Below are 22900 nucleotides of genomic sequence, written 5' to 3'. Positions count from 1 at the left end.
GTAATAAAAAAAATAAAAACCATAATTTGATAAAGAAATTAAATGTTAAGGGAAAAAATAAAAAATAAAAAAATCAAGAAAATAATAAGAAAATATAGCAATAAAAACTCAAAAGAACGGTAACTAAAATTGGATGAAAAAATTAAAATAAATAAAGAATGAAAATGAAAAAAAAAAGAAGAAAAAGGTAAAACATAAAAAAGATAAATAAAAAAATGATGGTTAATTTGGATAAAAAAAATTAAATAAAATAAAATATCTAGGGTTGAAACTGAAAAAAAATAAATTTAAAAAAATAATAAAAACAAAATAAAAAGGAAAAAAAAATTAATGGAAATAGAAACCAGAGGATTTGTTCAGTTTTTAAAAGGACTGTCATGAATTTCAAAGCTAATATAAAAGGAAAAAAAAATCATTAGAACCCGACCACACCTCTACCGGGAACATGTGCCTCACAAACACAAAGAGGATAGCGCACTGTCATGGACATCTCATATTGATCATCAAATAACACCACACGCGTCGTTAGAGAGCAAGGGGTCGTCAAACAGCCCTTAGACCAACCTAAAAGTAACCAAAAAAATAATAATACAAAAATAGCCCTTGAACCAAGCTTAAATTAACTCTACCACTTCACTGTTCTTAAAGCACAAAAAGATGGAAACGACTTCTTGGGCAAGTTTAATGATTTCTTTCTTCCAAAGTAGAAGTCATTATTTTTTATTTGATTTAGTTTTTATATAAAAAAAATAATTAAATTAATTTTTGTTTTTAAAAATTAAAATCGGGTCAAATCAATCGATTTCGGTTCGGTTTTTAGAGAAAAAACCGGTTCAAACCGGTTTGACTCGGTTTTTCTGATTTGACTCGATTTTGGTTCAGTTTTTTCAATTTGACTAGGTTTTGGCTCGGTTTTTTTTCAGTTTTTTTTATTTCGGTTTGATTTTTCAGTTTTTTGCTTATAAAACCGAAACCAAGCTAAATCAACTAGTTTTTAGTTTTTCTAGTTTTTTGGTTTTTTTACTGGCTCTACTTTTAAAGATACCAACGTAATTCTACTACGCAAGTAATTTGAAAAGACAAAATTCCCCTTGGACCAAAGTTATTGATTTTTTTGAAGGGCAACAAAATCAATTCACCATGCGTAAAAAATACATGAATCAATAATTTTTTATTAATCAATTTTATAATATCTAGTGAATGCTGAGAAGAACAATTTTACTCCCAATAGTGATTTTTCCTGAAAACAGCAAAATCGTGAATATATTGTTCCGATGAACAATGCATCTTGGATCATACAGAGCTCTTAATGATGGCTTTTAATTATTGTTTTTTTTAATGATCAAGTAGAAAAGGAGGATATCACTGCTGATAAAAGCTAGTAATTAAGTACTCGCCTGCTAGATTTGCTAGATTACGGATTATTTAACTACATCTTCCAAATCCCTCTCTTAAACAGCTTCCACCGATCATACATGTCGTGCAAATCCTAAAAGGACCGATATGCCTCAAATTGCTTGCCCGCCAATGAACAAGAGTTTGATGATTAGGGAAAGCAGAGGCATAAATTCACAAATTAATAAAATATGTGTGTATATATACAAAGCAAAAAAACATATATACAAATGCATTCCAAGTAAAAACGGATTCATAATCAAGTCGGTGATATTTACATTAAAGGGAAACGACTGCCGTTTTACTTTTCCGATAAGCAATCCCCAACATATAGCACATGAAGTATTTACATCAGCAGCAGCAGCCGCCGCCCATGATTAATCTTCTTCTTTCACTTTTTTCTCCGATGATGAGGAGTTAGACGAAGAGAATCGGAACGCTGCCTGTATAATCTTCTTCTTGACTGGCCACCGTGCCGGCGGAAGATCAGCAAAGGACGAGGAGGGGTGGCCGTGGCCCTTGATGGGCCAGGGGACCTGCTTGTTTGGATCACTCATGTCGACATGCTTGTTTGGATCACTCATGTCCTCTCTGTCAGTGAGTGTTTTTAATTTTCTTCAGTGTGAAGGAAAGGGTTCTGAAATGTGCGGGCGCGCGTGTATATATAAGAGACAAATGAGGGAGGTCCAAACTCCATACCGCGCGTGGAAAATATTGTGTTACTAGATACAATGGCTGCAGCGCAGGTGTACAGTTTCCTTCCAATTTACAAGAAAGTGTGTTTCTTGCTTCTAGAATTTAGATGCCTCCAAAAAAAGATACTTAACGTGACAGTTAAGGTTTGAAATTTCTATATCAAAATTTCAAGTTAAAACCTAACAAGCAAGCAATAGGAGTGAGGATGGACTGTCCTAGTCATATAACCCGAGGCCATTGAAGTCAAGATTCAATTTATGTTACAAATTCACACAATTACAACAATTATCTCATTTTTTTTTACTAGTATAAAATATGTTTTTCCAACATCTTTAAGTTTTAAGTGGAATTTGGCATTGCAATTCAATTATTTGAAAAAAATTACTTTTTTTAGTTTTAATTATTTTTTTTGTTTTTAATATTCTGATATGAAAAATATTTTTAAGAAATTATTTAGGGTACCCGGTCCAGTTGGTACCCTAAATAATTAATTAATTGTATAATATTACAAGAGTAGAAGCCACAAAATTAAACAAGACGAGTGGCCGACTGGGGACCCCTGGCCTTCGCCAGTCAGGTGGGGAGCAGGTGGTGGTCCAAGCCCACAATTAAGATGTACATCAAATCCAAAAAACATGGTGAAAAGATCATTTTGAGATTGGGCACGGTCGAACCGCTTGCCAAGCCATTTGGGCTGCCGCTTGGGGCGGCGGTTCGGTCCTGGCCCCAACGGCTTGGCTGTGGCGGTTAGATTAACTAGCATCATGATTATAAACCGAAGACCCTTGGCCTTGCATGGTTAGGTGATGCACAATCCGAGACCATGAACCAAGGTTCTAGCTTTGGTAGCGGCAGCACTAGCAACAGAAAATCATATACCTGAAATTGACTAGTCCACCCAAGAACATTAAGAAATTGCTCATCCAGTAAGGAAAGATTATAACCTTTCCTTTTCTTTTTTGATTAAGATCGGAGAGACAACAAATTCAAAAAGAAAAGAAAGAAAAGCAACCAAAATCTAGGATCGGAAGACAAACTAGATCGTAATGAAAGAGGTGATGACGAAAGAAAAGAAAGAAAAGCAACCAAAATGTAAACTAGATCGTTTACATTTTCCCTTCGTAGTTAGCAAAATCCATAAACAAACACCTAAAATTTTACAATTCACACAGTGTGAGCAAGGGCTTTTCAATCATCGAAAGAAGAAGGAGCGCGCCCACCCGGCCCTTTCTTCCCATAAATCCAAAGCCTTCACTTGTTGCCTGGTAAGGAGAATAAACTCTGGAGTACTAGCTTGTTCTTGGCTGCCCCCCTTGGCTGCGGGAGGTTAGCAAAGGAGGAGATGCCATAGCGTTGTCCTGGACCAGAGGTTGGCTTGCTTGGTTCACTCATTTCTTCATTGCGTTGTACGGGACCAGAGGTTCGCTTGCTTGGTTCACTCATTTCTTCGCTCTCTCTACTTTCCTCTCCTTCAGAGTGTTGCAAGAGGGTGATGTACTGAGGTGGGCAATTATTTGAGCAGAAAAGCTTGGCTAAAAAAACAAAAAAAAAACATAAATCGATAAAGAAAGGACCAAGTTGGTGCCTGCATTTTATCTAAAAGAACCGACTTTTTTAGTGCCGGATTGGCGGTAGAAAGTCCACATCGCTGACGTCAATATGGTGACGTAAGATAATCAGGAAGAGAGGGTGTAACTAATTTTAGGTTTTTTTTTTAAACCATATAGTTAGAGTTTTATAAATTTAGGGATATTAAAAATTTATATATTTATTAATTTTAATATTTATAAAATTAGTTAAAAATATATTTAAACTGGCCAAAACATTTATATTAATAAAAATAATAATTAAAAGGGTTCTGTTTGGTGTCCAAAATCTTGGATACACATGAAGGAGCATTTTTTTTTCTTAAATCTTAGAAACGAGACTACGTTACTTCTTGTGCTTTACTTAGGAATAAAAAAAATTAACATAAAAAACAATATCTAGATCTCAGAATCTTTTTTTTATTATTATCATTAGATTCTTTAAATTTTTATACTTTTGGCTGAATTATTTACTCAGTTTAGATTTCAAATTAAATTGTGTAAAGATTATTAAAACAACAGTAGTTAATCAGTCCAATGATAGCCTGCCTTCAAGTTTCAAATGCCTGGCAAAACTCCACTTTCGAGGTTTCTTTTTTTCCCTGCTCTGCCGTAGCAAGGAGCAGCCCTTTGAATAAGCGAGGGATTGATAGCTTTCTTTTACTATCTTCTGACTGATTAACAAAGACCATTCCAGGAGAGTAAACAAGAGGAAGGGGAGCAAAAGGAGCACCGGGATTTCACTCCTCCCTTGGAGTTACCGCCCGTGGGAACACGTACCGGAGAAGAGGATAATCGCAAAAATCAATGTGGGAATAGCGGTCAAGATAAGTCGTCTATTTTTTTACAGCACGTGATACGGTCTTATTCGTCGTGATTCGATTAGTTAAGAAAACCCGCAGAATTGATAGAGGCAATCTTGCCATTTAGAATATAATCTTCTTGCCTCCAGATTCAATTAATTTTTATTTTATTTTATTTTATTGTATGATAAAAAAATATAAAAATTAATCAAATATTTAAAATTAAAATTAAAAAATCCAATTAAAACCCAACATTAAAAAAAATCATACAATCCAGAAATACCCAAAGGGTGAAAAAAATATATGTATCAATGATCATGGAGAGAATCATGGATTATCATGAGAGGATTTTGGGAAATCCTCAAAAACCCTTTTTGTTTTTTTTTTTCCTCTCTTTTTGCAATTAATGATAAAGGATTAAAATGGATATGAGGAATTAAGGAATTGAACTTAAATTTTTCTTATGATACCCACCCAAGATACAAACAGTAATCGAAATGAACAACATGCATCAATGATCCAAGGCCTTTGAATCACACAGAAAAACGTAAATAGGAGAATGTATGATCAGTGTGTTTCTTTGCGTGGCTATATTTTTAAACAAGTTGTTGGCTTCTGAAAGTATGGCTAATGATGCAAGGGGTTCGCAATAGTGTGTGTGATTTTGATATTCTCTCTTCCATTAAAGTTGAAGATTGCTTTAAGAAATTGTGGCTGCAATCTCCATGCTTTAATGCATGCCAAAGGCAGTGAGAGACCAATATTCTCTATACAGTAAACCGGGCTTAGGCCGTGCTTGGATCTAAACCATTTTCTTTTTATGACGATGAGCTCAGACAGGTAGCAAGCTTGACACGATTGTCAATTGAAATCGAATATACAACTCGGTTGGCGGCGGATAAGGATAGAAAGAAGAAGATTTTATCGTGTTGGTGGAAAATGAAACTTTGAGCCATAGTAATTTTGCTTAGCCATGGAGTCTTTCATCGGAAAATGTGGCGTAGAACTGTATTTAAATTTGATTTACGTGGAAGATTATCCATGCATATATCATCCTATCTCCTCACTAAAGAAGAGGAAAGATGGATAGAATATTGAAAATGCAGAGTTATTTTCATTTTCCAACTCGCTATGCACAATGAGTGTAAGCCCTCGTAAAACTCAAGGGTAAGATTCTCAATTCATGGACATGTGGAGAAAAAGCAACCCTAATATCTAAAATATTAATTATAAGAAAACAAAGTAGAAACAAAAAGCTGTGCATGATGAATCCTAAGAGAATTACTACGACCTAAAAATGTCTAAAATAACACATCATTAAATAAAATCAAATCAAATTAAATTGGCCCTCCTTCTCAGTATCTGCTTATGAAGATTTGAATGCTTGTTCTGGTCAAAAGAGGGGCTTGCAGCCGGCCGATACTCCGGGAGTAACCTCCCTGTATTGTACCTCACACCACAAGCGTTACACAGTGTTTTCGGACCCAGTGGGCCAATCCTCCACTGCGGCGTTTTGTCAATTTGACAATGGGTGCAAATTCTCTTTCGGAATTCATGATTTTCTAGTGCAGAAAACACAAAATCTTTCATCGGCCACGCACGCTGCTTTAATCTCCGTTTACTTCTTGGTTTCTTTTTAGTCATGCCAAATTTAAAATCTTTCGATGGAGTGGTTTTTATCTCCTCTTTGGATTTTCCCAAAAAATCTCCAAAATCTTCCAAGAAGCTTAACTCATTGGTTGATATAAACCCATCGAAGAAATCAGTAACACACTCTATGGGATCCTGAGGGGCGCTAAGTCCACTGCCTGTCCAATCAAAATCATCACTGACATTGCAAACATCATCAGAAGCTGGAAAAAAAAAGGTCAAGGCATATATAAACAGAGACACCATCGTAGAAGTTAATTGTAACAAATTAAAAGGCTAAGGCACATACAGAGAGAGTCAAAGGGATGAATTAGGTTTTAAGGTGTATTTATATATATATATATAGGAGAAGAAGAGAAGGGTTTTAAGCTGAAGTCCATAAGTATTATGGATATTCATGAACTGCGTGAGAAATTATCTCTACAGAGGTACATAGACCAACCAATAAAACCTAGAACATAGTTTTCTAGCAAATACACGAATACGGCTGTGTTAGGTAATTTTGTTTTTGACGAGGTTTTGTCCTTCAAACACTCAACGAGATTTGGATGAAGGAAGAAGTAAAGGAAATCTTCGATTTTGGTGTTTCATTAGCCTGAGAATTCAATTAAAATAAAATTTCAGTCTGTGCACAAAAAGGGTAGTCTGGAGATTCTAAGAATTTTGTGATTTGTATCATTACCATGCATGTCATAACTTTCTTAGCCATCTTTATGCATCACTCAATTCTCAAAATTCTAATCTTCTCTATAATATATTTTTAAAATTACATGGAAACGAAAAAAAAAATTTCATCAACCTGCAGGGTATTAATTAAAATATAAGAATATATATGACGACTATATATGTAGCTTATAAAGAAAAACAATACAGGAAAAATATGTTAATTATGATTATACATTCTTAATCTCTTGTAATTAACTATATACGTAAAATTTTATCTTAGCTCTCATTTTTTTTAGTGCTGATTGTTGTTATTCATTTTTTTAATGATTAAATTATGGAGTTCCATGCTTTCTCCCATGAGTGTGTGTGTGTGTGTGTGTGTATATATATATAAAGTAATCGTGTAGCAGATTATTTAGCCAAATATAAAGTTCATATAGAAACAAATTTTGTTGCATATAGCTATAATACTTTTTTATAAATTTATATTTTACTTGATTTATCTACATCTATTGAGTAAACAAGAAAGGTAAACAAAAAATTATTGAAATTCACCGTTATTTAATAAAATCTTATTGAGATGGTTCAAATCCCACTGTAAAATTAAAAAATCCACAACTAGAGCAAACTCCGTGAAAAAAAAGAAGTAGGGATCATCAACCTATATAAAACTAATCAGATATAAAAATGACAAAAAGCTAGACACCACGCTAAATCAAAAGCATTAGCTAACGGCTCTGGAATTCATTTTATATATAACCAGCTTAAACTTGTAATTACTAATCGATGTGGGATTCTCCATTCATACAGACATGAGATTCTCTATTTATACGTGAAACTCTACAACAAATGCGAGATAGGCAAATATGCTGGCATCAACCATTACAAATTCACAATCAATGTTTCCCAGCTAGCATAAAAGCTTTGTGGCCGACAGATATAGCCAGTCAGTCTCGCTTCTACAACACTCCAACAAAACTCGCAGGCAATTTATCCACACTTGGTCCTTCGTGTAATTGTTGTCCAAAATCAACAAATAAAATTACAACTCGTTTATGAGCAGGAGTTCCCATCGGTACATAGTTATATGTTCAGCTTATAATCATTTAATTTATGATAAATTTATTATCATAACAACAGGAATATAAATATTTAGTGAAAAAGAGATCAAATTCTGTTAAAAAAAATGCACCCCAAACACTCTTCTTTAACCCCTTGATTGAGGTTGGCCGGAGCTAAGGGATCTGGCTCTATTGAGGTTTAGCATTTCAGTCTTGGGTGGCATCTCCAATGATGTTCGGCATGGTGTCAACTTGATCTCGCCGTGAAAGCTTCAGGGTTAGACCAAAGGAAGAGAAGGCGTCAGGACAGACAAAATTAGGCCTAAAAGCTTACAAAAAAAGAGCACTAATGGCCCCATTTCGGAAAGAGTTTTTATTTTACCATTATTCCCTTTTTCTATCTTCTATTGTTTTTCATGTAACTGGGAAGACTAGCGAGACAGACTCAACAAAGGGGAGAAAGGAAATAGATTCCATAAATACCTTAGCCACTCCCTAATAAGAGAGAAGGTGGCAGCTATATAGAGCTCCATCTCTGCGCTTGAATGCCCGGCCCTGCAGCAAAGGAAAAGTTTTTTCTCTAAATCGGGCATCCCCTGATTCGACGAGAAAGGATGACCCGATGTTTTGCCCTTCCTCGGTTTAGTGCTGTAGCTCAAGGGTCTTCAAGTCAAGACTTGCGATTGAAGTGAACGTTGAGGCCCAATCATGAAAGCGGCGGGCCCAGTGAACTCTCCAATCGTGCACCGAAATGGAGCCCACGGTTCGATAACTCGCTCTGATTTGTCACAAACAAAGAGTTTTGATTTTAGGAATAAAAGTTGATAGAATTCCTCTGCTAACAGTTTTGATTATCCTCTTTAAAATAAAAATTAAATCTGAATATTTTTAAATTTAAATTATATAATTTTTTAGCTGAAAAATCTGTTCAAGTGTCAATGAAGAAATTATAAAAAACTAATTTGATTCTAACATTCAGGAAAAAAATAGTGAAATGAGCTAAAAGAATAAATATTCATGAACTAAACTCAAGTTCATATTTTAGTTGGCAAAAAATATTTTTTATGACGTAAAATATTAATTTACAATAAATCTAGAACCCAAGTTTGAAGACAATTCATGATGTTTAGAACTTTTTCCTTCTAAAAACTTTGGTGCCATTTGGATTTAATTTCAATTTTTCACTAAATACATCATAAAACAAACTTATTTCATTTTGGTAAAGCTTTAAATTTTTTTAAATTTCATCAAAATATTCTAACTAAGAGTTTTTTAAGATTAATTTTTTTATTTACCTATAATTTATTTAAATTATATTAATATTTCATATTAAATAACTTATGTTGATATTAGAGATAAAATTTCAATTCAAAAAATAAACGGATTCCATTTTTAATTTTACTTCAAATATGCGCATTAGCCTTGTTTTAAACATATTTTCCAACAGTAATGACTGGAACTTACCATCTGTAAGAATCTCTAAAATGACAGCTACTTTGTTAAGCACACTTGGTGGTTTCGCTTAGGAACCTAAACCTACAGTCTCAAAAGGAAATGGAAGGTTCATATAGCCACGAAGTAAGTACTGGACATTTGAGTTCTAAGAAGGAAGAGTTGTGTCATGATTCATGAAAGCACTTCATAACAAGTTCAAATTCAGGACTATACAATGCAATCGTAGCACCAAACAGCAGTCCACCTAAACAAACAGCAATAAGAACTTCACGAGACGGCAAGAGTACTATGTTTTGAACTCTGCAATGTATGATTAATTTCAATTGAGTGCTACATCTTGAAATCTGCAATGCATTGCAGCAGAAAAATGAACTTATTCTGAGTCTTCCACGAAGAGCCCTGATGAATTATTTCTGGAGTAAAGAGTGAGTAACTCAACTGACATTTTTTATACACTCCACAGTGGAATCGGTAAAATACTACTACAGAAACTATTAAGTTATGAATGTTTAACGAGGAGATGATTTAAAACTTAGAGCTTGACTTTTCCTGCCAGCATATATGATTTGTAGTTGACAGTTCTAACCAATTCAGGTCCACCCCAAGCACTCTCAAGCTCCCTCACAACCTCTTCAGACAATAAATTCACACCTTGTTCCTTTGCTGTATTCACAGCAGAAGCTGAACTCAACAACTTCAAAAGTCTCTCAAACGACATCTCCCTTGGCATGTCTAATTCCAGAGGCTGCCCCTCACAACCTACGCCTACACTTTCAAAAGGAAATGGAAGTGTCTTGTAACACTCAAATGCGTACATGGCTTTTGGGTTTTGAAAAGGAAAAGTTCCCTCGTAGAATTTCCTTAATAGAGGATCCATTTCTGGGCTAACTTGGATGATATTGTAACTCCAAACAGCTACCACACCTCCAGGCTTCTTTAACACACGCTTGACGACAGGGTAGAATTTTTCTAGATCAAACCAATGCACAGCTGTAGCCACAACAACTAAATCAACTGAATTTTCACCCCCAATTAAGTTCACTAGTTCATCATCAGACATTGATGATGGAGAGTGAAAGTATTGAACTTGGGGATGTTGTATAGCATGCTTTAACTGCTCTTCACTTATGTCAGTTGCAATCACTTGTTTGTAATGCTCTGAGACCTGCAGTGCATTTACAAGGTTGGAAGATGCATCATTTATATCAATTTCTTTTTTTATCAACCAAAAACTGATGTTTCTATAGAGATAAAAAATCAGGAAGCAAATTGTTTGGCTAAGTTGAACCCTTCTATAGTGATGAACCCTGTATTAGGATGAAGTTCCTCATCAGAGCCAAACATTGGTAGAATCTGATTTTAGCAACTTCTTTTCAAGGAAATAAACTAACGTTAGTAATTCATATAAAAGAAAAATAAGACAAAAGGTGATGAACTCAAGATTCAACTGTTGATTTACATCAGAACTTCAAATTAAACCTTGTCACTCCTCAGTCATCACCATCATGAGCACTACTAGGTTTTCAGAATAATATCATCCTTGATTTACCATCATTGATTCCTCTCAAGCTAGCATTTGATAACTTGGATTGAATAAGACGGGACAACTTTTGCTGCTATGTTTGGCATATATGCAAATGGAACAAGTAAAATGAGCTGCAGTTATTGTGCAACATAAAAGGGTGTTTCTAAGTGGCTGCAAAGAATCAACGTGGATCAGATCTCAGTATATTTAGAAAGTTTGAGGGAGAAAACACTAACATCAATAGCAGCTTGACCATTGCCTGTGCCAGCATCCCAAGCTAAAGAGTGGTCAGGGGTTAGAGAAGCCAGCATTGAAAACCATTCGCTTGGATATCTTGGCCTCGCATCCAAATATATTGCTGCCTGCTTGTCAAACAACTCTGCCATCTTAATTCTTGAGGATTCTGATAGTATAATTTCTTGTGAATGTTTTAGGGTCTGTTTGAAGGATTTGCCGAATTTATAAGAAAAAACTGATCCTTCTTTTCTGCTGGTATATTTAATGTTTAAAGAGAGCAAATTTGACCTGCATTATAGGTGTGCTGATGCATGAATCTGAATAGCAGACTAAAGAAGTGGCTCCGATTTGTTCTTGGCTCGATAAAAACAAGTAATGGTCATCTCAAAATGTCTCCATCATTCTCTGGTAAACGTGGGCCAAATTCCTTGGGATGGGCCATTGTGAGAAACGTGACGAGACCATAACCCCAGGCTAATTTCTCACAATCTTAAATATATTTTTCGCCATCTCACACACTTGTCCTGTTCGTTTTTGTCTGTTCTTTCGTTTTATGTATCTTCGATGGTGAGGCTGTAGCTCAAAGGAGTTTACTTTCTTTAATAATCCTCTTTATATCAAGTCGGAGTGAATCTTGGTCCGATGGTGGCTTAAATACAATCAAATGGTTCTATCAACTGACTTGCATGCAGACTTCCTTTTGTGGCTTTGAAAAAAGAAGAAGCTATTAGTTATGATTGTTTTCTAAAAAATGATTTTATAAATTTTTTTTATGGTTGTTTGTCATTAAAAGAATTGATCAATAGAAAATACTTTTCAATCAAAGAAAAATTTACCTTAGTTTCTAGAAAAATGTTTTCCTGAAAAATTTGGACGAAAAACACTTTTCAAAAATTGTGAAAAAATTAGAAATGTCATATTATTTGCTAATTATATCAAATTTGGTCCTTAAATTTTTTATTGCTATATATATTTTATTTTAAATATTTATTTTTCAATTTCATCTCTTAAAATTTAATTTTTATAATAACTTTGGTCCTTATTTTTATAATTATTATTTGCTTTTTCCTTATCATTTTTTATTTAAATTTTTTATCTATCAAATTTGATCCTCATTCTTTTGATTGTTACTTATTTTATTTGAAATAATTTATGAAATGTTAATTACTATTATTTTAATTTCTTCATCTTTTATTTTTTTTATTTTTTAGATTTGATCAATATTATCTATTAAATTTGAAATAATTTATGAAATTATATTTTTTTCAATTTCATTCTCATTCAACTTTTTAATTTGTAAGATTTGTTCCTTATTATTTTAATAAATTTGAGAAAAATAAAACATTAATAAGTTATTTTCCAGCTCATTTTTCATAATATAACCAAATACTGGAAAGTGTTTTCCAATTTATTTTCTATTACACTACAAAACATCATAAAATAATTTACTTTCTTGAATTTCACTTTTTAAAAAAAAATTTCCAGCAAAAAAAATAATTATGTTTCTCGGAATTGGAGTCATAGCCTGCAATATTCTTGCATGAAGTTGTTGCAGTAACCTTCTGATGGTAAAATTGATGAAAACGTCCATGTTTTTGGAGCATGAAGACAAGTCATCTAAAGGGAGGAGGCATATCCGCTGGCATTCATTGTTTCAATAAATTTTTTCACCTCGTTGAAGCCTGGAAAGAAAAACTCACAGCTTAACTTTTCCAGCAATCGTAAAAGCCTTGTAGACGACAATGAACTCAAACACGCAATCTTCCAGTTTTTTTTTTATATATATATATATATATATATATATATATATATATATAAAAAGATGCAATTTTCCAGTTGCCTTTCAAGACTGAAAGCAAATCATTGGGCAATATTTTTTGTGCAATAAAATGTATAAGCAACTAAAGCACTCTCGCTGGAGAAGTAGAGAGAAGTCTGCATGCCCTTCTGATGATTTTCTAATTCAGAAACATGCATTCACTCTTCTCGTTTTCTTTTCTGAGAAAGAACACCAATCTCGAGCTAATAATCAAACCTCCTGAGTCCTGACCCTGTTCGGGAAAACATCAGCAGAGATACAGTACCAGAAGGGAAATAAAATCTAGAAGCCAGAAGTGAGTTCATGTTGATATACAAGAACAATTTAGCGTAAAACAAGAAACTTAATCTTCTTAATTAAATGAAACAACCTTTTTCTTTGTCAAAATCATAACCAGGTTCGGAAACTACTTCCTTGTTTGTGTCCTGCTACAAACTGTAAGAGTATAAGTATTTGAGTGTGAGCAATAAAATAAAACAAGGACCAAATTGCAAAATAAATCTTCTTGTTTTGACCTTTTGGCTTGGACCGAACTCCTCCCCCACTTCTTTCTTCAACTCTCCCTAATCTTTATATTTTTCCACAACACCACAAATTGAACCCCCAAAAAATGGCAACTCTCACTCTCCATCTCTCCCGCCTCGCCCGCCACCACTTCCATTTCTCTCCCCTTCTCTTCACACCCAAACACCTTTCCATCTCCTTCCCCCGCCGCCGCCACACCCCCGCTGCTTTCTTCCCTCTTTGCTCCTCCACCACCACCTCCTCCTCCCGCCGCTTCTCAGTTTCGGCCACCACTCCCGCTTCCACAGGTTCTGGAATAACTCAATTTTCCATTTACCTTACCAAATAATCCTAAAAAGTTTTGTTTACAAAGTTTGAACTTGTTATGGGTGAAATGTATGTGTTAGTTTGAAGGTTTTAAGCTTCATTTCTTGTGAATTGAATGCAAAGGCACATGGTTTCTTTTTTGTTTTGTTTTGTTTGCAGAGAGCTGTAGTGATGGTGGTGGAGTGATCAGTGATGAAAAATATGATGTGATTGTGGTTGGAGGAGGGCATGCTGGCTGTGAAGCAGCGCTTGCTTCTGCTCGTTTAGGGGCGAAAACGCTTCTTCTAACGCTAAATATTGATCGAATAGCATGGCAGGTTTTTCCTTTTAACTTGTGCAACCCCTGTTATTGAATGCCTTACATAATCTCGTTAGTTTTTAGTCAAATGTAACTGAAAGAATCTTGAAAAGAAGAGTTTTTTTTTTTATTATTCTCTTTTTTCTTTCTCAGCCTTGCAATCCAGCAGTAGGTGGGCCGGCGAAATCACAACTAGTTCATGAAGTAGATGCTCTTGGTGGTGAAATTGGGAAGGTCGCTGATCGGTAATGCATAAAAATTAGTATGTTTACTTGAGAGCTACTTGCCAGATTGTGCGCAACTCTGCAAGTGTTATTCTTTCTTGTTGATGGCGTGACTCACTGTTTAGAGAAATTTAGCTCTATAGGATTAGGGAAATGGAATCATGGGCTTTGAGATCTCATATAACTTTTAGGGAAGGACAACCTACATATTAGCGGGACTTGATGGGATGCTAGGAGGGGATTACGGTGGGGGAACCCTATTGGTGAATTGGCGGCTATATTTGGTTTCTTTCATGCTGAGTCCTATATCGCAGTGCCAGGTCATTCTAGATTCCTTGGTCAGGGTAGAAACCAACCACCTCTCCTTCTTACAAACTTTTCAGAATTGCATCTCTTGATTAGTCTTTTTAAGTTCTGCAGATAAGTGACTGTGCCCCTTAATCAAGGATGAAACTGAATTTAGGCACTGGGAAGGGTAGTTGGTTGGGGAAACATTGTTTTGTTAGCATGAAAAGGTCAAGAAGTGAACAAAGATATTTCAATGAGCCAAGTAAGAAAATGACAGGCACCATATCAGGAAAAATGAATTATGAGTCTCAGGTTAACACAGGTTATTATTTTCATCATTTTGATGTATTGCTTGCTTTTTTCCCTTAGGTTATGCTTATTCTCAAAAGTCCTTCATCAATTTGTTTAAAGTGAACTGCCTTAGTGTTAAATATCTGTTTTTTGGTAACATGCTTCAGGTGCTATTTACAAAAGCGTGTGCTCAACACGTCGAGGGGTCCTGCTGTTCGAGCTTTGCGTGCACAAACTGACAAAAGGGAGTATGCTATGGAAATGAAAAAAATAGTGGAGAGGTGACTTAACAGACTTAGCTTTTCTTATTAGCTATGTGTGCTTGCATTTAATAGCTCAAATGTGCCTATACAAAACTTATTCAACCTCATGTTGCTGAAATTGCAATGCTGGAAAACCACATCCAATTTTCTATCAATGCACAGAAGTTATCATGGTCTTTATTTCATACTTCCATAAATAGGCTTTGACCAAACCATGGTCAAAATAACTCTTACAATCATGTTCATGATTGCAATGTCACAGAAGCAGGCCATAGCAGGCAATACATAATAGCCATGGATTCTTGAAATTTTTTTCAATCCAATGATTCAGCTACTATGGGAGTATACTAATACTTTCAATTTTTTATAGTAATTGCTGAAAATAAAATACGAAATTTATCTCATTACATTTGTCACTCTATAATGAGTGTGATGGAGGGTCTCGTAGTAATAATAACTTTCAATTAAGATGTACGAATACCTTTGTGCCTTTGAATCCAAATTTTTTTTCACTACAGATCTGCATTTTTCAATTTTTTCAATTATGGGTTTATTTTTCAGCACTCTTGCAAATAACTGAATTTTTGGATGCCTCAGCATCTATCTACTGATCTGAGCGATTTGCTTCCATTTCAGCACTCCAAACCTTTCTATCAGAGAGGCAATGGCGATAGATATATTATTAGGAAAGAATGACAATGTGGAAGGTGTTCGCACTTTTTTTGGGATGAATTTCTATGCTCCGTCAGTTGTTCTTACAACCGGAACTTTCATGAGTGGTAAAATTTGGGTTGGTAGAACTTCTATGCCTGCTGGAAGAGCTGGGGAATCAGCTTCAGAGGGACTGACTGAGAACTTGCAATGCCTTGGTTTTGAAACTGATCGGTTAAAAACTGGAACCCCTGCACGTGTGGATATTCGTACAGTAGATTTTACTGGATTAGAACCCCAGCCTGGAGACAAAGAGGTCCTTCCATCTAATCTTATGTGTAGGTTCTGTAGATTGCATTCAGCATAATTCGAGATTGCAAATTACGCCTCAAAATTTGGTTTAGAAAACAGATTACAATTGCATAGGTTGTCTTTTTAAGAAAATGTACATGGATATGTGTGGTGACTGGTGAAGATGTTTCATTTATTACCAGCATCCTGCCATTGATTCCCACATTGTCTATTTATCAAACTTTGATTTGTATGTATGCAATGCTCACTGCCACCTCAATTACATTCATGATACAGCACTTACAGAGGTGCTAGTGAATTTGCTAATTTTGCATGCAGTAAACTGATTGGCAGGTTTTTTATGTTGTATAGGGTTCATGTCTCCCTCTTTGACACAGACTTCCTCTACCTGAAACAGAACTTTTATCTAAATATAATGGGCCCTGTGGAATCAAAACCTTGTTTGGAAAATGATTATATTATGCCTCCTATGTGGTTATCAAGTGTTTAAAATCATGTTCTGATTGTAAGTTAATGATTGACAGGTACATTGGTTTAGTTTTGATCCAGATGTACAAATTGAAAGGGAACAAATGTGTTGCTACCTAACACGCACAACAAAAATTACCCATCAGCTTATTAAGGAGAACTTGCATGAAACTCCCACTTATGGAGGATGGGTTGAAGCAAAGGGTCCTCGATACTGCCCTTCCATCGAAGATAAGGTATACATCTGCAGCTAATGTATCCTTCTATACGGTTGCTCTATGTGTCATTCTTTTTCTATAGAAAAGGAGAAGGGGTTGTCCCTATCTTAGCTCTTAAGATGTGTGCATATATTTTACAGAACTTACAGGAGCTTGATTTTAAAATCTGTACAGTTTCTGGACACAAACGACTGTCCTCATTGTATAAAATAAATCAAGATAAATAATTTCCTGTCCTCTGTCATTTTAAATAATCTTAAATGCCCTGCATATTCTCATTCCTAGGTGTGTCCCCCACCCACCGTGGTGTGGAAAGGGGGGCAAAAAAGGAGATCCTGTAGACAATGAGTGGCACCAGTTCGTCGTCAACAGTTTTGTGTATATGACCCCACCCTCCCCCCATTCAAATTCACATGCCTTCTTACATTAATTTAGTGCAGGAGAGTACATGAACACATTTCCTTCTTTGAGGTTTTAATAATTGCAGCTAAACTTTTTCTCTGTTCTCATAGATTATTTTAATATTATTTAAGATGGTTTGTTGGTAAGGGGATTGGTTTTGGAAAGTAATTTTTTTTTTACTTCACTTCATTTTGGAGTATAGTTTAAGCATCTGCGAATTTGATTTAAGTTCCTAATGCAATATGCATGTCTATTATCTTCCCCCCAGATTGTAAGATTTCAAGATAAAGAGTCCCATCAGATTTTTCTTGAACCTGAGGGTAGAAGTGTGCCTGAGCTGTACGTGCAGGTCTGTACCTATCAACTCTGTTCTTCTGTACTATTACTTTGATAAACAGTTGTTTCTTTGTGATTGAGAAGGATTTAACATTTGGACACTTTTTGCAATCAAGTAATTGCAAATTGTGTCTGCATTCTCTAATGTCATTTTGTGACCTGCCGAGCTTCTGGATTAACATGATGCTGAAAATGCAACATTCAGGGGAAGATGCAAAAATTTCCCTTGTGGTTTCAACCTGAACTTTGGTGATGAAGTTTGTTATCTTGCGCCTTAGTATAATTTGGTGTACTCTATTATAAGGGCCTTAACACCATTACTTAAGTCACAAGATTGTATAAATGTTAAACATCTAGTTCAGTTTGCCACCTTATTACCAAATTATGGAAACTAAGGCTCCTGCGAACAGAGCAAACTACATTGATCCTTGTGTGCAAAAGAAATAAACATTTATCACTGGAGTTCATGTGGCCAAATCCACAGGGTATTGTTTTGCATTTCGCTCATAATGATACTTATTTTACCATTTTGACATCAATTGACTATTTACTTGCTTACAGGGGTTCTCAACTGGTTTACCAGAAAGACTGCAGTTACCACTCTTGAGAACTTTGCCTGGACTTGAAAACTGTTCAATGCTGAGGCCTGCATATGCTGTGGAGTATGATTTCCTGCCTGCATATCAATGCTCTAGGTCTCTAATGACGAAGAAAATTGATGGTCTTTTCTTCTCTGGTCAGATTAATGGGACAACAGGGTATGAAGAGGCTGCAGCGCAGGTTATCATCTATCAATAAAGTCAGCTTCTGTCTGTGTATTGCTGATGTTATTTATTTCTTGTCACTTGTTGGTAGTATATTTTTTATTGTTCCTGGCATAAAATGCAACATTGTTTTTTTCCTTGGGTGAATAGTTATATGAGGGTTTTGATTTTTTTTTCCTTTTGCTTTCTGTAGGGAATTATTTCTGGTATTAATGCTGCAAGACATTCAGATGGTAAGCCCCTCATTGTTCTCGAGAGGGAAAGCAGTTACATAGGGACGTTGATTGATGATCTGGTCACTAAGGACCTTCGAGAGCCTTACCGAATGTTGACAAGGTAGATTGCCTCTGGTCTGGAGACTAATTATTCAATTTCATACAATCATTCCTTTAATGTTGCTTGACGCTTATCTTTGGTAGTATACTATGATATGAAATGCTCATGTCTCTGAAAAGCTAATTTGGTAAGTATTTCTCAACCATGGTGTAATTATCAGATCATGTTGTCTCGTGCACAAAGATGAAAAGTAGAGATGGTTTTAGTACTATTTGACACCAGGCTATCTCCTTCCAAAAGCCCACTTCCTGTACCCATGCTTAACGTTCAAGATATAGTTGTTTTTCTATGTAATCAATGAAATAAAAGTGATGGTCTTGACTGTTTAATTTGTAAATATGGTCTTCTATCTATGAACTGCAAATTAATTTCAAATATGCATTGTTGTCCTTTTGTTATACCAAAAATAATGTATTAATTTTTCTCCCTCCTCTTAGCCGTTCAGAACACCGATTGCTTCTTCGATCTGATAATGCTGATAGTCGTCTAACACCTTTGGGGCGTGAAATTGGGTTGATAGATGATAGACGGTGGAAATTATACCAGGATAAGCAAACTCGAATCTTGGAAGAGAAAAAGCGGTTGAAAACAGTCAGGATTTCAGGTTTGTAGACAAATATTTTAATTGTGAAATAGAAATATAAATCATACATATTCATGAATTTCCTAAATGTCCTGTTAATTGATATTAACCTTGAAAATGCTCTCTCGGATAAAAGAGCGGGTGGTAGATGGAGACAGAGAAGCAACCACTATGGAGAAATGGGAGCAAGATACATGACCTTTATTTGTTTCTGGCCAAATGCATTTTTGTGCCTATATTGAATAATTATTAATCCACTAGATTGCAATATTATTGCTCCAAATCAATCTTTAATAACAGTGGACAAGAATCTACACCACGGGGATTTTGGGATTACTGCTGTTCTCTTGTTCAAATTTGGGGATCCAAAACTAATCGAAGACAGAGAGGAAACACAGGGTTGTATGAGGATCCAAGTTGACTGCTGTTTCCAATATTACTTTCAGGAGGAGATTTGGCTGCTGACATTACCCGTGTGTCCGGACAGCCCGTGAGGGACTCTTCAACACTGGAGAGTCTTCTAAAGAAACCACATGTGCAATATGAAGTTTTTGATGAGCATGGTTTTGGGAATGAACAATTATCCAGAGCAGAGAAAGAGTGTGTAGAGATTGATGTCAAGTACGAGGGCTTCATTATGCGCCAGCAAATTCAACTCCAACAGGTAAGTAATCACTGTTCTCTTGTAGGATTAAAGAGGGAATAAATTTTTTTTTCTCACTTTTAAATTATTTAGCATGTCTATATACATTTGGTGTGTGCTAATTACTTCATCTTCGCATGTTTCTTATATCTTGTCATATAAATCAAGTGCTTATTCTACTTGTAGATGGCCCATCAACAAAATAGACCACTTCCTGAGGATTTGGATTACCATGCAATGATAACTTTGTCTCTTGAAGCTCGTGAGAAACTCTCCAAGGTTTGTAGCATAAATAATGCCTGTGGACGTCTCACAGAATTTTCTGTATTCACTCAAACTAAAGTTATGGTGTGAGGGAGCTATTTTTTACTGTCCTGTTAACTTTTTGCTGTGCATTTGGTATTCCGTACACTTTGCCATTTCAATGCCAAGTTCAAATTTAAGTGTTTGTGAATAATAACAAGTTACAATGATATCCTTTTGGTTGTACTTGTTCCTATGAGAGTGAGAATTGAGATGACGCTCTTGTTTTAAATTGTCCTATATATTCCCACTGATAGACATAATTTTTTTTTTTTTAAAATTCTTTAAAAATATGGTTCTGGTCAAATGTAATTTTCAGGTCAGGCCACAAACCATTGGTCAAGCAAGTAGAGTGGGTGGCGTGAGCCCTGCTGACATTACTGCTCTTCTCATCATCATTGAAACCAGCCGAAGGAAAGCTCAGGCACAGAGAAGACACGAGATGCTGACTTCTGTCATGACAGAAACCGATCGTGAGTCCAGTGCCCCTTCACCAAAAACAATAACCTTGTGATGTGTTTGAACAGAGGAGACACAAGATGCTGACTTCTGTCATGACAGAAACCAATCACGAGTCCAGTGTCCCTTCACCAAAATCAATAACCTTGTGATGTGTTTCTGATTAATCAGTGGTTCAGTGCTTATATTCTCTGCCAGTCAGTTCTGCCATATATAACACTGCCATTTTTTTAGAGTAGTTCAACAACAGTTGGCTAAAGACCGGGTCTTACTCTTAATGGAGGCCTTCAGAATGATGCAGTGGCAATTTTGATGAAGTTGTTTGGTGGCAGGACCTGTGATAACTCGCTTCTCCCCGTCGCTGATGTTGTCAAAATCCAGTGACAGTTGTCCTGCTTCCATTGGCTATTACAGAGTGAAGTCTTGTACCGAAGTTCACTTTTATGAGTTACTCTCATAAGCTGTGCGTGGAAATAACTTTCTAACAGAATATTCATCATATAAGTTTTCCTTATTCACAGTGTTGTCATCTTAGCAGGCTAGATTTGTTTTGTTATAAATTAATCATACCCCATGTAATTAGTCTGTATTTATTTCTTTATTTTCATCGTGGAGGTTCCTCTGAATTGGGAGCTCTCACTCTCATGAACCCTTTTTCCTATGAATTTGGACATTGAACCATTGACAGGGACGAGTGAAGGTAACCGTCTGAGTAGATTGCATAGTCCCTCTACAGTCTGCTGGCAGCATATTTGAAAAGTGGACCATGTGAATCACAACTATTCAGTTATGCCCTGTACTGCAAGAAATAGAGGTGAAAAGATGCTAATACAAATGAAACAAAACATCGCATGACAAAAAGAAGCCCTAAGGTATTCCAAGGTATGTTTTTGAGTCGCTTTAATGCGCAGGTGATGTATCGAAAGGTCGATGGAGAAGTGAAACCCAGAGTGCTATCTCTGTTTGGTTCAAGTCGGACTTGGGAGTCTGGGATTGTCTTGTTACTTGGAAAATGATTTGCAAACAAATAGATTTTACAAAAATTTCATACAAAATGTCGAGGAAATAGGATAGACATGTTAGCTGAAGTTTTTGTGCAGGTGAGAGGGAAGGCTGGGAATAATATGAGGTGACGGAGCATATTGTTGGTGGTGTTAGGTGAACATGATGGTTGAGAATGGAAATTTGGATTGCCTCCAATCGTTGTCGATCATACTTCATTTATGGAGCAGGCAAAGGGGAAGAAGATCTTGAGTTCAAGGTGTGTTCCTATCACCTCAAAAAAGATTAAAAAAAGAAAAAAGAAAAAGAAAAGATGGCTAAAAATAGAAATGCTATCAAGTAAAAAAATTAACGAGCCATTTCATCTTGTAAGTAGCACAAATTTTGGGAATTCACAAGCGTGCTCTCATGTAACAACAAGTCCTACCCGATTTTCACTCTCTCGTCTCCCTGTCTTTGGTGTCAATTTTGAATATGTCCACCCTGTGAAAAATCAGACGAAACATCCTCGCTATGCGTGCAATTAACAAGAAGAAACATCAGTGTTCTTCATCGTCATCATCTGTCATGAATTCTTCCTTATCCCCGCAAAATCAAAACCATATTCTCTTAGTGATCACACATACACCAACATCCCAATGAACAAAAATGGACGAGGATAAAGAGGAAATACTAATCATTTGATCTTCCTGTCCGTCAAGTTTCAACACACAAATGCCTGTAGAAGACCCCACTTCCGGGCGCTTATTGATATGGTTCATCTCTTTCTTCATGTTTATTACTGTAGCTGCTGGAGGCAGCTTATTGCTTTTGTATCTTGTCCTCCCTTCAGATCCATCTAGGGCTTGGCTTCCTGTTGCGGGTATAGCCCTGGTTTGCCTGCCTTGGCTTTTTTGGTTTCTTACATGCATCTATCGGTTTCTTTCGCGATTCTTTGGATTTCGGGTTGCTATTGGTTCTGGTGGCGGTGGTGGAGGAGGTGGTCGTGCTCGTGCAAATGTTTTTAATACGACAGGAAATGCAGCAACTAATGGCCAGTCTGGTAACATGGAAACTCAGGGAGATGGGACGCAGGATGAGTTTGAAGGGCCCACGATAACGGTAGAGCAAAATGATAGTGGTGGCAATGGAAATACTGCAATAAAGAGGAATTTATCCTCTAGCAATTCAATCAACAACATGTCTTTTAGATCACATGAGAGTGAATTGCCATTGACCTCATCCATGGCATCTTGATCAATTCATTGAGCTCAGGTGGATTGATCTTATCTTTGGCATGGGATATTGATGAAACCTTCTCAATTCAGTCTCTCTCTTGATCATGGATGCAATATA

General features: G+C 35.9%; 4 protein-coding genes and 1 long non-coding RNA gene across 6 annotated transcripts; 2 read left to right on the top strand and 3 right to left on the bottom strand.

Annotated features, from left to right (window-relative positions):
- Positions 1-5812: 5812 nt before the first annotated feature.
- LOC133694859 (GATA transcription factor 7-like) lies at positions 5813-6376 on the bottom strand. The gene has a single exon (XM_062116556.1). The coding sequence runs from the start codon at positions 6374-6376 to the stop codon at positions 5813-5815; it is 564 nt and encodes a 187-aa protein (XP_061972540.1).
- Positions 6377-7607: 1231 nt separating this feature from the next.
- Positions 7608-8554, bottom strand: LOC133693385 (uncharacterized). The gene is made up of 2 exons (XR_009842119.1): positions 8341-8554; positions 7608-8127 (listed from the first exon to the last, which is right to left on the bottom strand). It is a non-coding gene; the product is annotated as an uncharacterized LOC133693385 (long non-coding RNA).
- A 1047-nt stretch (positions 8555-9601) lies between these two features.
- On the bottom strand, positions 9602-11438 carry LOC133693793 (uncharacterized). The gene is made up of 2 exons (XM_062115114.1): positions 11074-11438; positions 9602-10477 (listed from the first exon to the last, which is right to left on the bottom strand). The coding sequence occupies exons 1-2, from the start codon at positions 11221-11223 to the stop codon at positions 9845-9847; spliced, it is 783 nt and encodes a 260-aa protein (XP_061971098.1). The 5' UTR covers positions 11224-11438; the 3' UTR covers positions 9602-9844.
- Positions 11439-13455: 2017 nt separating this feature from the next.
- Positions 13456-21212, top strand: LOC133693110 (uncharacterized). Of its 2 annotated transcripts, XM_062114231.1 has the most exons (13): positions 13456-13705; positions 13884-14041; positions 14176-14267; positions 14993-15106; positions 15725-16055; positions 16576-16755; positions 17408-17488; positions 18037-18255; positions 18433-18575; positions 19013-19179; positions 19605-19822; positions 19988-20080; positions 20424-21212. In XM_062114231.1, exons 1-13 carry the CDS (start codon positions 13504-13506, stop codon positions 20616-20618), a joined length of 2193 nt encoding a protein of 730 aa, XP_061970215.1. In that variant the 5' UTR covers positions 13456-13503; the 3' UTR covers positions 20619-21212. The 2 variants fall into 2 exon arrangements, with proteins under 2 accessions (XP_061970215.1, XP_061970216.1); XM_062114232.1 differs by lacking the exon at positions 13456-13705 and having other exon boundaries at positions 13898-14037.
- Positions 21213-22279: 1067 nt separating this feature from the next.
- Positions 22280-22801, top strand: LOC133694858 (uncharacterized). The gene has a single exon (XM_062116555.1). It carries the CDS (start codon positions 22280-22282, stop codon positions 22799-22801), a length of 522 nt encoding a protein of 173 aa, XP_061972539.1.
- Positions 22802-22900: the final 99 nt, after the last annotated feature.

The sequence above is a fragment of the Populus nigra genome, chromosome 5 (genome assembly GCF_951802175.1).
Source record: "Populus nigra chromosome 5, ddPopNigr1.1, whole genome shotgun sequence".
Taxonomy (NCBI): Eukaryota; Viridiplantae; Streptophyta; class Magnoliopsida; order Malpighiales; family Salicaceae; genus Populus; species Populus nigra.
The sequence above is the reverse complement of the archived record's forward strand: the minus strand, read 5'-3'. Positions and strand labels throughout refer to the sequence as shown.